General features: G+C 54.2%; 1 protein-coding gene across 1 annotated transcript; it reads right to left on the bottom strand.

Moving 5' to 3' along the window:
• Positions 1-94: 94 nt before the first annotated feature.
• TRIM16 (tripartite motif containing 16) lies at positions 95-16,210 on the bottom strand. The gene is made up of 6 exons (XM_032498866.1): positions 14,838-16,210; positions 8,713-8,808; positions 6,800-7,033; positions 4,439-4,604; positions 3,891-3,986; positions 95-1,022 (listed from the first exon to the last, which is right to left on the bottom strand). Exons 1-6 carry the CDS (start codon positions 15,321-15,323, stop codon positions 439-441), a joined length of 1,662 nt encoding a protein of 553 aa, XP_032354757.1. The 5' UTR covers positions 15,324-16,210; the 3' UTR covers positions 95-438.
• Between the last annotated feature and the right edge of the window lie 46 nt (positions 16,211-16,256).

The raw sequence follows: 16,256 nt of genomic DNA on the forward strand, positions 1-16,256 counted from the left end.
GAACATCTACCCCACCCTGGGGAGGCCACTGTGGGGGTTCCACCCACGGACGCAGGGGAAGTACTCAGAACAGAGTCTGGGAGGTGGAGAACGAGAGGTGAAGTGAGCGATTTATTGTGCCTCCTCTGCGGTGTCTGATGGCTGTGAAGATGCCCGGCTGCCAGCTCTGGGCACAGTGTGCCACTCACCGGAGCAGGCAGGAGAGCGTCGCTGGAAGAGGATGGGAGAACTTAGGGCCCCGAGGATTACAACCGACACAGAAGACAGTGCAGCGTGGAGCCCAGGGCAGTGGCCAGAGACCCCTCCCCTCGCTCTGGGACCCCCATGACTTCTAAAGCCAGCTACCACCAGCTGGCCGGGACCTTGGCCCCCCAGCCAGCCTTAAAAGCCAAGCTGCCGCCCTGTCTTTGTGGTCAGCTCGAGTCTGGGACGCGGAGTCTAGGGAGCAGCCTCCAGCGAGGCCGGCGCTGGCTTCCCGGGCTCCTCTCCCAGATCCACGATCCGGACGGCGTTTTCCTTCTTGGAAAGCCAGAAGGCGGGGTAGACGGGCTCGGAAAACTTACAGTCAAACCTGTGGACCAGCGTCATGGCGTCGGGCTCCACGCCGTAAAAGGAGAGGACCCCTCCCAGGAAGTCCACGTAGACCCCCAGCCTCCGGAAAGGGCTGGCCTTGAGTGGGGTCTCCGTGTCGCTGTGCCAGGCCCTGAACTCCTTCCCGTCCCAGTGGAGGCTCCAGGAGAAGTTGTTTCCAGAAATGCAGCTGTTGCGCTCCTCGCCCTTGCGGTCGATGCCCTTGTAGGTGAGGCCCACGTAGATGCCGGCCCCGGAGAGCTCCAGCTCGAAGTAGTACCTGTGCAGGTACAGGCTGTGCTGGGACAGCACCTGCCGCCAGTGCGAGAACCTGCTGGGGAGGTCCGGGTAGGGGTGCTCCCAGGGCGTGGTGTTGGTCACCTTGCGGTTGTCCTCCTGCAGCCGGAGGTACCTGTGCGCCGTGTTGGGGTCGAAGGCGACGTCACAGGCATCTGAGGGGATACGGAAGGTCAGGGACCGACAGCCAGCTCGGACTGAGCCCTTCGAAGCCGGCCGGCCTCCAGAGCCCGCAAACACATCCATCTCCTGGTCCCCGTCTACCCAGCCGCGGTCCCCGCCCCGGACAAGAGGTGAGTGAAAACCAGAAAACAGAACACAAGTGTGATGTTGTGATTGACAATGAGAAACATGTATCTGGTCTCTGTGGCCCGTTCCCAGCACAGAGCACCTTGTAATTCATTCCTGAGTGACAAGACCCCTGGGAGCATCTAATAATTGGTCTTTGACCTCAGTTCCTGACACGGAGCTCCTGAAACCCTTGCCATTTCCTGGGTCATAAAAGTGTCTTTTGTTCTACTGAGGCAACTCCAGGCCGGCTCCTGGAGGGGCTGGCTGGTCACCAGAAAGACCAAGTCATGACCAGAAACTTGGGTCCCCCAGTCCTAACACTTACTCTCTTGAGAAGGGAAAAGGGCTGGGACTGGAGTTAATGACCACTGGCGCCTGCATGAGGAAGTCTCCATAAAACCCCAACAGCAGGGCTTTGGAGAGCTTCCAGGTGGGCCCTGGGGATTTCTGACTTCAGCCAAGTCGGGCAGAAGGTGTGGGTCACCTGGGGACCTACTGCTTGGGACTGGCATCTGGCGGGGGGGGGGGTCTAGTAGGGTCCATGTCCAGGGAGACGGTGTCAGAACTGAGCTCGACTGTAGGACGCCCAGCTGGTGGAGAACTGCTTGGCGTGGGGCAGACTCCACCACACACAGTCCCTCCCCTCAAACAGTCCCCTTGACATACTCTCTTCCTGGTCCCAGAGGACATTAGCACCCCCGTGCACCCAGCTGCTCAAGCCACCCCCGAAGTCAGTTTTGACATTTCTTTTGTCCTAATCCTCCCTCACTTGGTCCCTCCCTGCCACATACACAAGCAGCTGAGCCCTGGCTCCCACCCACTCAGCAGACCGCTTCACCCCCATCCAAGCCGCCGCCAAGTCCCGCCCAGCCAGCACAGCAGCTCCGTCTCCTGCACCCCGCACCTTCTCCCTGGCGGAGCAGGGTGCTGTGGGCTAAATCATGTCACCCGGCCTACATGTCGCCTCTGATGGTGCCCCTGCCCTTGGGATAAAGCAGTGACCCCCCACCTTGGCCTGCACAGCCCTGGGGACTGGCCCTTGCCTGCATCTCCAGCCTCGTCTCCTGCCCTCTCCCCTTTGACCTCCACGCTCCAGCCCCCTGACCTCAGACCCACCCAACCCTGAACCGGCTCCGGAGTTTGGCACAGACCCTTCCCTCCATGATGGGGCCATCACCCCAACCGAGTCTGAGAGATCCCGACTGATCCGTTCAGGTTGCTGCTGCGAGTCTCTCCTCAGAGGCCCCCACCCCGTCACTGCGTCGCGGAGCACCCCACCCTCTAAACTGCGTGGTACTCGTCACGATGTGTAATTACTTATTTGTGTGTTTCACATGTGTCCTCCTTCTACTCTGTAAGCTCCGTGTTCTATCCAGGACTCTACCCTGGGCTTCTAGCTCCGAGAAGATGCTCAGTGAACACTGGCCCAGTGAGTCAGCACGAGAATACTCTCACGTCTAAGGGGACCCGGGACTCCTTGCAGAGTAGGTGATGCCATGCCCTGGGTCGAGAAAACCAGAATGAGCCGGGGACAGTCCGTTAGTGCCAGAACGCCGTGATACTTTGAAGAACGCCAAGGGAGGAATGTCAGCGCTCAGAGGACAAAGAGGCCGGCTGACAAGTGGCTCCCCACTGGTCACATTGACAATTTGATGGAACTTGGACCCGTGAAACACTCTGAGTCCAAAAGAGGCTAAAAGTCCATAGTAATACTCAAAGAGGAAAAGTTACCATCGTGTGTGGAAAAAGGCTGTGTTTCATTTTTATTTTAATGTTAAGAATAAGGGGTGTCTAGCTCCTCGTGTTAACTCTATCTGTTTGCGAAACATAGATGTGCGTCTGTCAGGAAGCAGGAAAGGATAAATGATTTTAAAAACTATGGAGAAGCCCAGAGGTCCTGGGGAAAATGCGGAGCTGTGGCAAGAATAGGAAGTGGCCATCACATCGTAACCGGAGCAGAGGGGGTTCAGGGGTCAGCCCGTCAGCGGTCACCCCCCGAAAACAAGCAGAAGCAGGGCTCAACGGCACGTGCCGAAGAGACAAAGTAGCCACGTGGCCCAAAAATGGCCTTGGCCGCAGAGACGCCATCCTTCCACGAGGAACTGAACCTCCCGCCTTGTTAACCATAACGAAGTGCTGATTAGAAACACAGCCTTTTGTAAAATGCTAACAGACCGGGACAAGCCCACACAATGACAGGACAATGGGCTGGGCGATTCTGGCCACTTCAGACTTACAAGGGAGCCATTTGGTAACTAGCCAGGATCTTCAAAAGGGCCAAGACAGACAAAGGGACTGGACCCAGACTGGAGGAGGCCAAGGAGACAAGGAAACATCTCTGACCCTGGATCGGACTTCCGGCCAGAAAAAGGACATTAGTAAGAGCACGTGGTGAAACCTGACTCAATTCCACGGGTGGGGGACACCCCTGCAGCAGTGCTATTCACTTCCTGGTTTGGGGCCACACCTTGTAGTTACGTAAAGTGCCAACGTTTGGAGACGCTGGGTGGAAGGTGTATGGGAGCTCTTGGTGCTGCTTTGGCAGTGGTTTTGTAAGTTTGAAACTGTCTCAAGGTAAAAAGTTCAAAATCTGTTTAAATTAGTGTTGTCTTAGTGTGCCACTTAAGGCTGGACCTGAGGCTGCAAGAGCCCGCAGGCTACGTGAGGGGGCGTGCCGGCTTCCGAAGCGTCACTCGGACCGCCAGGCTGGGGAGGGGCTGCTCACAACTTACACTGCAGGAACTGCTGTCTGGTGCGGGGCTCGGGCTTCGAGGTCCGATGTCTGTGCTCAGTGACGGCCAACACCTGAGTCCTGATGTCGTACTCCTCTAGAAAATCAAGAGCTGTGAGTGCACACCTGTCCAGGTGGGCAGGGGACTCGAAGAAGCAGGGCCCCCCCCCCACCACTCTTCCCTGGGCTTCCAGTGGGAAGACAGGGCTGGAGACCAGTCGCGTCTCAGAGGACCCTGCTCAGTGGCCCATGAAGTAAGACGCGCTGAGGAAAGGTGCCAGCCTGACCTGGACTTCACTTGAAAGGACAGGCATTAGCAACCTCAGAAACTAGTCCTGGAGATGCCGGCCAATCGCATGATGTGACTACATCATGTTCTCCGGGTCTCCATGGTAAAATAAAATCATCAAGGTAAGTGTCCATTAGCACCACAGTCTAGTGGAAGGATGGCTTTGAAGATGAGGCCCCCCTGCCCCAATTCTGCCCTGCCCCGACTCTCTCACTTCCCCCGTGGACCGCTCAGAGACACCACAGAGCACGGCTCCTCACCCTCCCTGGAGCTCTCCTGGAGCTTCTCCTTGTAGCTCTGCAGCAGCTGGATCAAGTGCGCGGTGGAGTCCATGATGACCTTGCGCATGCCGGAGAGCTTGTCCTTGAGTCCAATGTAAACACTCGGGAAGGCGCAGTCCTCCACGTTCTTGAACTTGCAGTACTCCTGCGGGGAAGGAAACACAACAGCACTTGCCCTGGCGTCTGCGTTCCTTAATCCAGGCAGCCCTCCTCAATATTAACCTCCCGCATCTGTAAAATGGGCTCATGGTAACATGCACTTCACAAAGAGAGTGCAGGTTATGTGTCCAGTTCAGCATCTGACAACATAGGAAGCATTTATTGTTTTTTTAAACTGGGAAAGCGGGCTTTTAAAAATCAGGAGACTTTGCTGTACGCCTGAAACTAACATTGTAAATCAACTACGCTTCAATTAAAAATAAGAATGAAAAAATATCAGACAAGCCCCAAAAGTAAATAGATAGATAGATAGATAGATAGATAGATAGATAAATGAATAAATAAATAATAAATAAATACATAAATAAATAAAATCAAGGGATACTAGACACCCAAGAACAGCTGCAACACACAACCCAGACAGGGAACCAAAGAACAAAATGCTATGCCAACAGCCCAGATGCAGGGAGCAGTCCTGCAACGTTCATTCCTTCAGTACTTTTTTTGCAATAACTTAAACACAAGCCACGATTGGGATGGAGGAGCTGGTGCAGCACTTGGAAGATCACAGACAAATCCTCAGACAAGAAAGTTTGCTGCCTTTTTCTTCCCGGCTCAATCTGATACAGAGTTTTCCCTAATTCTTATTCTGTGCTTTGGAGTTTGAAATGCTTTTTCACATTAAGCCGTTTATGCTTCAAAACTCGGCAGTGATCAGGATAGTCTGCTTTCAGATGTAACATGTTATCAAAATTCAAAGGCAACTGAAGCACTGAATTGCAGACTGGATACAGCAGAAAAAGTGATGGAAACAGTTGTACCAAAATGGTTAGATTAATGGAAGAAAAAGTCCAAGGCAGAGACGTGACAGAAAAATAAACATTTTAAGGCTGTATATAGATTTAGCACCGTATACGATAAAAGTAACACTTTAAATTACTGGCGGACAATACATGTTGTCATTTCCAATGGCTGCGAATCGGGGCAAAAAGAAGTTATGTTTAACTAAACTAAGTTATCCTGCACTAAAATATGTTTTTGTTAGAGTTTTTATGTTAAAGTTACAAAAGAGGAAAAAATAAGGAGACATTATTTATATACTCTTTGGGGAAACGCATGACATAGTTCCTTTGCTTTGATATTGAAAGCTGAAGGATCAGGACAGCCTTCAGCGTTTCCGTCTCCCTTTCTGCCTGCTGCGTTTTCTCAAAGTCATTACAAGGCTAACAATGCTTATTTTTGGGTGGTGGGAGTGTGGATTGTGGTCCTTCATATTTCTCTGTATTTTCCAAGTGTTTTTTTCACCACAAACATTTTGTTGTAACTAGAAGGGAATTTTTTCAAACATACAATCCAAAATTATTTGTGTTTAGGAATATTAGAGCTGAAGGAGCCTCGGAAATGATTGACTCTGCCTTGATTGTTTGATAAATGAGGAATTTGAGACCCAGAAAGTTTAAGCATCTTGCCAAAAACTACACAGCGCTCTAGCGACGGACCCAGGATGCTGGAATTCACAGCCTAGTTTCCTTCCCTGCAGGTTCGTGTCCTTCGGGTCTGGTTCTGAGGGCCGGCCTGTGGCTTAACCTACAACGAACAGCACGTGTAATGAAAGGCCCCGTCTCCTCCGCTGGGCCGTCCTCAGTCACTCCGCAGTCACCCAGCACACGCAGCCCTCTCCGAAAGGCAGCAGGACTATTCTCACCCCAGCCAGGCCAGCCTCCGCCCAGCAGTAGGGGTGGTCTCTGGAGCACACAGACCTGAGCTCATCATTCTTCATCTGACGTCCTCCCCCAGCTGCTGTGGCTTCAGGATGAACAAACCTCTCTCACAGCCAGACACCTGCCTGGCCCCGCCAGCCTCACCTCCCTTCACTCTGTGCCCGGCACCCCCACCCCATCCTGTGAAAGCCGCTTAGCTCCCCAGATCGGCTGTGCTTTCACAAACCTCTCCGCCTTGGTTCTGCACACGCGGTTCCCTATCCTGGGACGTGACTCATCTTCCACAACCCAGTTCCTGCCGCCCCACTCTGGGAAGCCTTCCCTCCGGTCCTCCTGTCCTCTGCCGAGGCAAGACCTGCTTCCCTCTGTCCCAGAACTCCCTGTGCACCCCATTTATCAAGGAGCGGTCCCCTTCCAACCAGAGGGTGTCCCCTGGTGTCCACGGCATGGCTGACAGTACCTCCAGGAACAGCACAGTGTTGCCGATGGCAGAAATCCGCTCCAGCTCCTGCCTGGTCCTCTCCATCTCCGCACTCCTGTGCTCCAGGTGGGTCTTGATGCCGTTGGCCTGGCCCAGAGCCACTTGCTCCTTCTCCTCCAAGAAAAGCATCACGTCACCCTGGGCCTTCCTCATAGCAGCAAGGAGCTCCCCAAACTGCTCCTCAGCCACGGCCTTCACCTCGGACACCGATACCTGGGGGAGGGCGGGCGGGGAAGAGCCTGTGAGCCAGGCATCCAGCCGTCTCAAAGCAAACCTGAGAAACCTGCATATTGGGGAGCAATTTTCTATCGTAAATGGAAGACTTTATGCTCATATGAATCCTGGGTTCCCGGGAAAACAGGATGGACTCTCCAGGCTGTAAGTAACTCTTTACCATCGTTAACTTAGTCCCTCATCCATCCGATGGGAGAGTGAGTTATCTGACCTCTGGGTCCAGCTCTGACAGTCAGGCTGCTCTTTGAGTTTCTGAAATTGATTTTCCTATTGGGGCAAGGTGTGTATGCAGTACACTTGATAGTTATATTTCTTGTGGTACATTAATAATCTGGCTTCTCTGTACCAATCAGCAGCACGAATTCGCCTATCTCAGCATTTTATTATGCCCAGTTAAACTGCCCACTGGGTCTATCTGTGCCAAAAGCACGTCTAATCTTACGGTGTCCATGCCAGGCACAAAATGTTTAGGGCGTGTGCAGGTGACCACAGCGCCTGAGGACTGCAGACCGAGCACACCTGTGCGGAATGGACTGCTATGTTCAAAAGCGTATAAAACAAGCTCCACACGATCCATACTGAGGCTCCACGCAATGGCACCTGTGCATGTGGGATTCAGCCCTTTCACAGGGTGAACATCCCTTGTAAATGCTTTCAGGCATATCATATTTAGATCATCAATCTGAGTTTTAAACGGTTTCCTTCTCTCCGTGGCAGCTTTAAGTCCTGGCGCTGACAGCTCCCCCTGACAGTGTCCAGTTCGAAATGACCTTGTTAAGCTTCATGCCATGGTCTTGGGTACCGTTTCCTGTGCTCGCACTCCCTCCACCCCGCTCCACAGCCCGGGGCCCGTTCTCAGCCTGCCTCAGTCTCCCATACTGCGCCCCACACCCATTCCATCTGAGAGCTCTCTGAACGGCCCCTCCAGGTGCCGTTTTCTGTTCCTCTTGGAGTCCTGCTGCCTGTCTAGTCACTTTTTTAATTACATAAAATAGTAACAGAATAACAGCCACACAGTGTGTTATCATGTGCCAGGCACTGTTCTGAGCACTGCATACATATTATCTCATGGCAACCTCAAAAAGGTAGGTACAGATGGCCCTCTGTATCTGTGGGTTCCACATTCACAAATTCAACCAACCACTGGAAAATATTTGGGGGAAAATATACCAGAAAGTTCCAAAAAGCAAAACTCAAACTTGCCAAGCCAACAATCATTTACAGTGTCTACATTAGATCAGCTATTATAAGCAACCCAGAGGTGGTTTAAAGTATCTGGGAGGATGTGACAGGTTCCATGCAAATACGAGGCCGTTTTATATAAGAGACCCGTGCATCCATGGATTTTGGCACCACGGTGGGGGCTGGGGTTGTCCTGGAACCAGTCCCCGTGGAGACCGAGGGACGACTGCACCATCATGGGCCCCATTTCTTAGGTAAGGAAGCTGAAGCACCACTGAATTAAGTGCTTTGCCCCAGACCACACAGCTGGGCCCAGTTCTTGTCTCCAGAGCCTGCTCTTTTAACCTTCATTCTACCCGGTCCCTCAGCAGGGGCGAGGCAGGGATCCCCTACGACCCAACCCGGGGGTGCCTGGCTGAGTGTGCAGCAGCAGTCAGGTGTGCTGAAGCCCAGCAGGGGGGCCCAGCCAGCCTTACCAAGACAGATTTATGGTTGGCTTGGAGCCTGGCGATGGCATTTTCATTCAGCTGGAGCTTCCGCTCCAGGTCTAACTGGGTGCCCCGAAGCTCCACCTGGGAAGAGGAAAGGACAGCGTTACAGAGGAGGGAGCCCAGGGCACAGGGAGGGATCCCAGGGGCAACAGCACCATCGCCCCTCGTCCATCTGAGTCTGCCTCAGAAGCTGCTCTCAGAAGGCAGCTTGGAGAGCCCTCAGCAGAGGCACAGAGGGTCCCCTCTGGGGCTGAGCTCGGCTGAACCGGCTGGAACGCAGGGAGCACTACGTTGCGCTGCGCTGGTCATCACCGGCCATCTCTGTGCATTACCATGTATCATCCCAACCATGCCCAGGGCGCGTAAATCCATCATCTCCATTTCACAGGTGATGAAATGGGGCCACCTATCCAAGGTCACACAGTTGTCAGTGGAGTTGAGCCCCGGCCTTCCAGCCTCAGAACAGCGCAGGCGTGGAGCTGGGGCGAGGGATCGCACAGGTTCCACTTGGCAGCTGAGACTTTGCAAAAATCACCTTAATGCCTCCACACTTCCATTTCTCCAACCATGAAATGGGGAGACGCTAAAGGGCCTAATTCACTGGGTCACTGGGGATGGGATGAGACCATGCGTGTTTACACGAACTCTGGACAGTGGCGGGCGTGTTGTAAGTGTAATCAACGTCAGCAGTGCCCTTATCGCATTGACATTGTCACCGGCATCCCCTGGCTGCTTTCCATCAGGGACCCTATCTCTCCTGGAGGCCGGCGGAGCGAACCCTCCCGGCCGAGGCCAGTGTCTGCCGAGAACCTTGGATTCACCTGCTCGGACCCCACCACCCAGCTCCTGTGTTCCCTCCTAGGGCTCCCTGAGCACTTTCTGAAGCCTGCCAAGGCACGAAACCCGAGCCTCTGCAGACTTCCAGGCCCCATCGCCTTCCTGGCTGCGGAGGACACGAGGCCGCAGCAGCACAGAGTAGAGCTTTCACCCCTTTAACAGCAGCGTGCACATGCGCTCGACTGTGAGTCGCTGTGCACGAGCAGCCCTAACTCGAGGGCTGCTCCCCTCCTCCCCCCGGAGCCTGCGGGAATCCCAGGCCCCGGAGCGAGCCCAGGCAGGCGGCGGACCCGCCTCACCCTGCAGAAGGCAGGTAACTCTTGCTCAGGCCCTGGGGCGCTGGATCGGGGCAGAGGGAGCCCGGGTGACCTCCCACCCCGAGACCTGAGGTTTCGTGCCCGGAAGTGGGGTGGCAGGGGAGGCGGCAGGGCCTGGCCTATTAGGGGGCAATCGTGGGGTCTTGGTCTGTCTAAAAGGCCCACCCAGTGACCTGCTCCACGGTAGCGGGAAAACATGAACTCTTGTTCGAAGGAGATGGAAGACACAGCAGAACCCTGGCAGCAGCGAGCGTGGCTGTGAGAGCGTGTTGAAGCGGCCGGCCCAGCATGATCCAGGGACCCCCAGAGGGTGTCCAGTGAGGGGGGGGCGTCTCCCCTCTGTCTGCAGATGCCATAAAAGGAGAAAAGGACTCCGGAGTCTGATGGGGACCTCTGAGTGAGTCACCCCGAGAGCAGGCACTCCCCATCACCACAATAGGTGGGGCCACTTTGGGAGACCAGTATCTCCAGTTATTCCTGTTCCCAGAAAATGACGGGGTGTCTCCGACCCTGGCTCTGGGGTTTCCCAGGACTTCAGCAGTGCGCACACCTCAGGCCAGGGCGGGCCCTGCACCAAAGGACAGCAGTGCCAACGAGCGGGGATGGCTCCACGTCGAAGGGCACGGAGAGTCCTGCCTGCATCAGCAGGTTAACAACAGATGTTGTGTAAAAGCCACGGCATCTGGGGTCCAAACACCTGCCACCCGCTGGCTCTACGACCCTCATCGCACCGTGTAGAGTCTCCTCTGGTGCCACAAGGTATGTCAGCAGAACTGTTTTTGCTTCTACATCAAGGGCAGAGGGGCACCCAGAGGTTGGTGGCCAGGTCAGGAACAGCAGAGGGAGTGAGAAGAGAGGAAATCCCAGTTGGTGTCAGTTCCTTTGTGTTTCCCTTCTGGAGAGCCTGCTCTGGGAACGCTAGAGTTCCCCCACCCCGGGCCGACTCTGTTCCTCGGTCACTGGTCAGAACCCACTATGTGCCAGTCCAGTATATAAGACCCTCCCTGCTCTTGAAACACTTACAGCCCAGGAGGATGTGTAAGAAAAACAAGGTTAAAAGAAGATGTGGTATATTTACACAATGGAATACTACTCAGCCATAAAAACCGACAACATAACGCCATTTGCAGCAACATGGATGCTCCTGGAGAATGTCATTCTAAGTGAAGTAAGCCAGAAAGAGAAAGAAAAATACCGTATGAGATCGCTCATATGTGGAATCTAAAAACAAAACAAAACAAACAAACAAAAAAAACAAAGCATAGATACAAAACAGAAATAGACTCACAGACATAGAATACAAACTTGTGGTTGCCAAGGGGGCGGAGGGTGGGAAGAGATAGTCTGGGATTTCAAAATTGTAGAATAGATAAATAAGATTATACTGTACAACACAGGGAAATATATACAAGATCTTATGGTAGCTCACAGAGAAAAAAGTGTGAAAATGAATATATGTATGTTCATGTATAACTGAAAAATTGTGCTCTACACTGGAATTTGACACATTGTAAAATGATTATAAATCAAAAAAAAGTTTAAAAAAAAAAGAAAGAAAAGAAAAACAAGGTTACATAACACTGAGTCCAAGGCATTCCTCAGAAATTCTAGGGGAAATCCTTTTCCTGAACGGCCTCAGAGCACCCGCCTTTTGGCAGCCAACGGGCCACGAACAATGCTGGTTAGCTGCTCCCCGAACCCCGACGCCTTGTGGCTCTCAGAACTTGGCCCCTGCTCTGTCTGGGGACTGGGTCCGCAGTCAGCAACCAGTCCCAAACCTTCTGGAATGAATGCTGAGGTTGGATACAATGACCCGCCACACACGGACATCAAAATCTCACACAGGGCCCAGCTCACGTCTTCCCTCTCCAAGATCCCTGCCCTGGCCTGACTGTGGGGGCCTCCCTCCTCGGAACACGCAGCAGGACAGTTGTGTTCCCCAGCCCTGTGGAATCCCGGGAACCAGCGACCTGCCCGGGCTCCCTGGTTCGAGCCCACACTCCGAGACAGGCAGGGAAGCCTCACATGGGAAAAGCTCGATGGTGTTTGAAAAACTTGACGAGGAACAGGAATGAGTCACATGCACTTGATGGGTCGGAATAAACAGAAAGGCAGCCACAGAAGGAGTGCAAATTTCCCAAAACACACGCACACGCACACACACACACACACACACAGCCTCATTTCCACGGCAGTGAGCCTGAGGTCAGGGAAGGCGAGAGAAGTTAAGACCAGCCACTCTTAAAAGCTAAGGGGCCCCAGCCATTAAGGAGAAGAGTATGGAGGTGCCTTAAAGAACTAAAAATAGAGTTACCATATGATCCACTATAAAATAGATAAACAACAAGGTCCTACTGTACAGCACAGGGAACTATATTCAATACTTTGTAATAACCTACAATGGAAAAGAATCTGAAAAAGAATATATGTATGTGTGTAATTGAGTCACTATGCTGTACACCTGAAACTAACACAACATTGTAAATCAACTGTATTTCAATTAACAAAAAAATGCTAAGGGGCCTCAGGAAGCTGGCCTGGGCAAGAGGAAGAGCTGAGTCCCCACTGGGGAGGGCTGGGCTCTGGAAGCCCAGCAGACAAAACAAACGAGCAAAGAACACCCAGAACTCCCAGATCCAAACAGAGGGTCTGCCCACTGGCCCCACAAGACAGTGTGGGAGCTTCAGAAGGGGCTCAGTCGACGAACAGAGCGATTGGCTGCTCTGCGGACCGGATGCAGGGTCCCAGCTGCTCATGTCCTCACGGCTGACCCCTCCAGTCTCAGTCTCCGCTGCACGACAGGCCTGCCTGAGTAACCAGCCCTTAACGTGGTCCACAGTGACCTTCAGCAAGCAGCTCCAGCAGGTCTGGGCTGGCTGGAGGAAAGACTGAGTTTCCGGAGCCTTACTGATGTCTAACAAAACTTTCAAAATAACCCTGGTGGCAGGTGTAGCCTTGTCGCATACATTGACTGTGTCTTCTGAGCTGGTCTCTCGGGCTCCAAAATGGGGCAGGGCCACCTAGAGCCTGGCTGTACTTACCGAGCATACCTACTCCCTGCATAGAAAGCAAGGAGGCAGGATGGAAAGGCACGAACTCTCACAGGCAGACCAGCGAGCAGAGGCTGGGACCTGGGCCAGCTCCAGGGACCTGGGGCACAGAGCCGCTGCATTGAACCTATAACCTCGAGTGCGTTCAGCACCAAACCGCCCGAGGGCCGGTACCCAGTTGTCTGTGCTTCCCCACACACAGCTCTCCCAAGATGTCTGAGTTTGGGGTTCCACACAAGTCCCCCTGCTCAAAGTTACAGTCACCCTCAGTCTCCGTCACACACCAGCTTCCACTACGTTTCAAACTCACGTTGTACCTGTGCCACCACACGCACGGAATTTCTGAAAGGACGCAGAAGAAACTGTAAATGGTGGCATTTGCCTCTGAGGACGGGGGTGGGGGCACCCAGGGCAAGAGGGGGACCTTTTCTGGGTAAAATCCATTGCAGGATTTCACAGAGATTGTTTCTCAACGTGTGCACACGTCCCTTTTCCAGTTAAATATCATAGAATTCAGATACTACACCCTGAATAAGGGAAGAGCAGTACACTTCGCCTTCATCTCGCTACTCTAAGAGTGGCGGGTTTTGTGTGCAAAAGAACAAACAAAAAGTAAGGCTATAATACCGTGATCCTGGGGTCTTTGCCTGTGTTCCTCCAGTGGGCGGCTTTCCAGAAGCTTCCATCCCTCACTTCCTGACTTAGCCATTTGCAGGAGTTTGGACAAATGCAGTGGAGATGAGGAGTCACCACCTCACTGAGTCATTCAAGGACTGGATGGGGAAACCCACAGAAAGCGTTTAGCAGCTGGCAACGCTCCACAAAGACGGATTTCCTCAGGGACCCGGGCCGCTGTCCTCTCACCTGTCTGATGACCCAGAGTCTCGTCTCAGCTGTGAGTGTGGGGGGTGAGTGGCAGTGACCTGCTCTCCTGACCGGACATTCCCCGACCTTGGAGGTGCTGGGAACAGTTAGCAAGGGGACTGTAGAGCCGGAAAACGTGACTCATTGGCACCTGGAACACAGCGCTTTCCAGAAGAATTCCCACTAACACTGGATGAAATCAAAGGGAGGGCATGGAGGAGGGACCCCGGCAAGCAGCCTGTCCTTGGAAAGCTCCTTCCCCAGCGGCCCAGGGTGCCTGGGCCCAGAAGCTGCCTCGGGCCCCGGCAGCCGTGGTCAGTGCCAACAGGGAGCTGCAGGGAGTGTGAACACAAGACGCGTGGGACAAAAGTCAACTGCACCCCCCACTGAGAAAGAAGTGGTCCTGGAAAGTCAACGTATGAGAAACAGCCAGTGACTCCGAGCCCAGGAGCTTCTCCAGGCTCTCGGCTTTAGGGCCAAGGAAAGCCAGCTGTTCTGGAAACAGGTTCCCTGTCTGATGGGAATGAAGTCACAGGCTAGGAGCACAGTGCTTCTCAGTCTCTCCCGGTACATCTGTCTGATGAGGTTTACTTCCCCAGGTAAGCCATCCTTGACGTCGTACCTGGAGGGAAGGTTCCCGTTCTCTGTTACCTCAGCACCGTTCAAGCCCCTTGGATGTCACACGCGGTATCTCAGAGGGGCCCTGTCTACTGACCTCTCGTTTCAGGTAAAGCGGGGAAGAGAAATTAGGGGGAAGTTTTGTTCTTTGCTCTTGAATTCCTGCCGAAGTTTGCATTTCATTCATTGCCACCCAGATCCAGCCGGAGGGAAACACCTCTGCCCTCAGCCCCACACCCAAACACGGGTCAGTCACCGAAAGCTGAGTGAGAAACAGCAGGAGACTGCCAGGAAGAGGAGCAACAGACACGGACAGAGCGGGCACAGGGACAGCAGGACTGAGCTGGGACAGAGTGACCCACTCCAGTTTCCCTGGGCACAGGGTCTCCCCACCTCCCTCTTTCAGGTGGACCCCAGCACTCGCCTCCTTGTCCCTGCGGGCGGCGTCCAAGGAGACCGCAGCGTGACCCCGGTGCTCGCCCTGGCCACACTCCTGGCAGATGCACTGCCCATCAGGGCAGCAGAAGGCGACCAGTGGGCGGCGGTGGGCCAGGCAGACGCGCAGGTCCTGGTCCTTGACGGGCTCGGTCAGCTGGTGGCCATGCAGCCTGCTGTTCTCCTGGTGCGGCCGCAGGTGCTCCGGGCAGTAGTTGACCATGCAGGTCAGGCAGGACTTCACGGCCCTCACCCTGCTGGCCCCGAGGCAGAAGTCACACAGGACCTCCTCCTCCGCCTCCACCCCGGGCCTGCCCGGCCACGCAGAGACTGTCCCCTCCGGGGGGGTCCCCGGGGGACCCATGTCCTCTCCTTCCCCCGGGCTGGCCGACCCAGAGTCTGGGCTGAGCGTGGTCAGCGGGTGAGCGGGGACCCCGGGCAGTGGCCCTGGAGCCATCAGATCCAGCTCGGCCATGTGGAAGGCTCGCTGTCTGTCCGTCTGTCTGTCTGCCCCTTGGCCCAGGATCCCGCTGCGAGTCACACAAGGGAGCCACGCCCAGATGACTGCAGCTGCTGCAGAGTTTTAACTGTTTCCTCCCCCTGGGGAGCTCACGCAGTCATTACTCCGCTCGAGCTTGGACACCAGCCAGCGGCAGTGACACAGGCCGAGCGACTGCTCAGGCTCAGGGTGGCCGGCCCTGCCCCTCCTCCTGCTCAGACCCAGAACTCCGACTCCTGTGTGAGTCAGTCCCCCACAGACTCAGCCCTGCCACCAGGCCCGCTCTGAAAAGACCGGAGATTCCTGAGCTCTGTGGGCAAAAGCCCATGCTGCTTTACGTGGCCTGACTGGCTCCATTTTTTGTTTTCAGGTTTTAAAGGGACCCAAAATGTAAGGACTTCAGCCACAGGACAGGTTTTCATCCTTTCCATCTCCAGGAGACAGACTACAGGTGGGTTTTCAGTGGCGATCGGGAGAGTCAGGAAAACCTTGTCTCCTTCCACATAAAGCTCCATTCAGACACCTGCACACCTGCCCGGGGGCTCCTGGGGGGACGGGGGGGCCCTGCTCACTTACTAAGGTGTTCCTAGACGTGGTGTGTGGGTCAAAGCACCACAGACTGCGTTAAATAACAGAAACGTGTCTTCTCCCAGTGCTGAGGCTGGAAGTCCGAGATCAAGGTGTTGGCAGCGATGGTCTCTTCTGAGGCCTCTCTCATTGGCTTGTAGATGGTTGTCCTCCCCCTGTGTCTTCACATGGTCTCTCCTCTGCGCACGTCTGTGCCCTAATCTCCTCTTTTCATAAGGACACCAGTCAGATGTGGATTAGGGACCACCCTAATGAACTTGTCTTACTTGAATGACTTCTTTAAAAAGCGCAGTCTCCAAATACAGCCACAGTCCCAGGCAG

The sequence above is a fragment of the Camelus ferus genome, chromosome 16 (assembly GCF_009834535.1).
Source record: "Camelus ferus isolate YT-003-E chromosome 16, BCGSAC_Cfer_1.0, whole genome shotgun sequence".
Taxonomy (NCBI): domain Eukaryota; kingdom Metazoa; phylum Chordata; class Mammalia; order Artiodactyla; family Camelidae; genus Camelus; species Camelus ferus.

What these genes read in the sequence shown, in the direction of transcription:
- TRIM16 (XM_032498866.1), bottom strand. Translation starts at nt 15,323, where the DNA reads ATGGCCGAGCTGGATCTGATGGCTCCAGGGCCACTGCCCGGGGTCCCC. An exon ending in CCGCCCGCAGGGACAAGGAG is followed by an intron (nt 8,809 to 14,837) that starts GCGAGTGCTGGG and finishes TCCTCTTCCCAG; the next exon opens with GTGGAGCTTCGGGGCACCCA. An exon ending in ACACTGTGCTGTTCCTGGAG is followed by an intron (nt 4,605 to 6,799) that starts GTACTGTCAGCC and finishes CCTTCCCCGCAG; the next exon opens with GAGTACTGCAAGTTCAAGAA.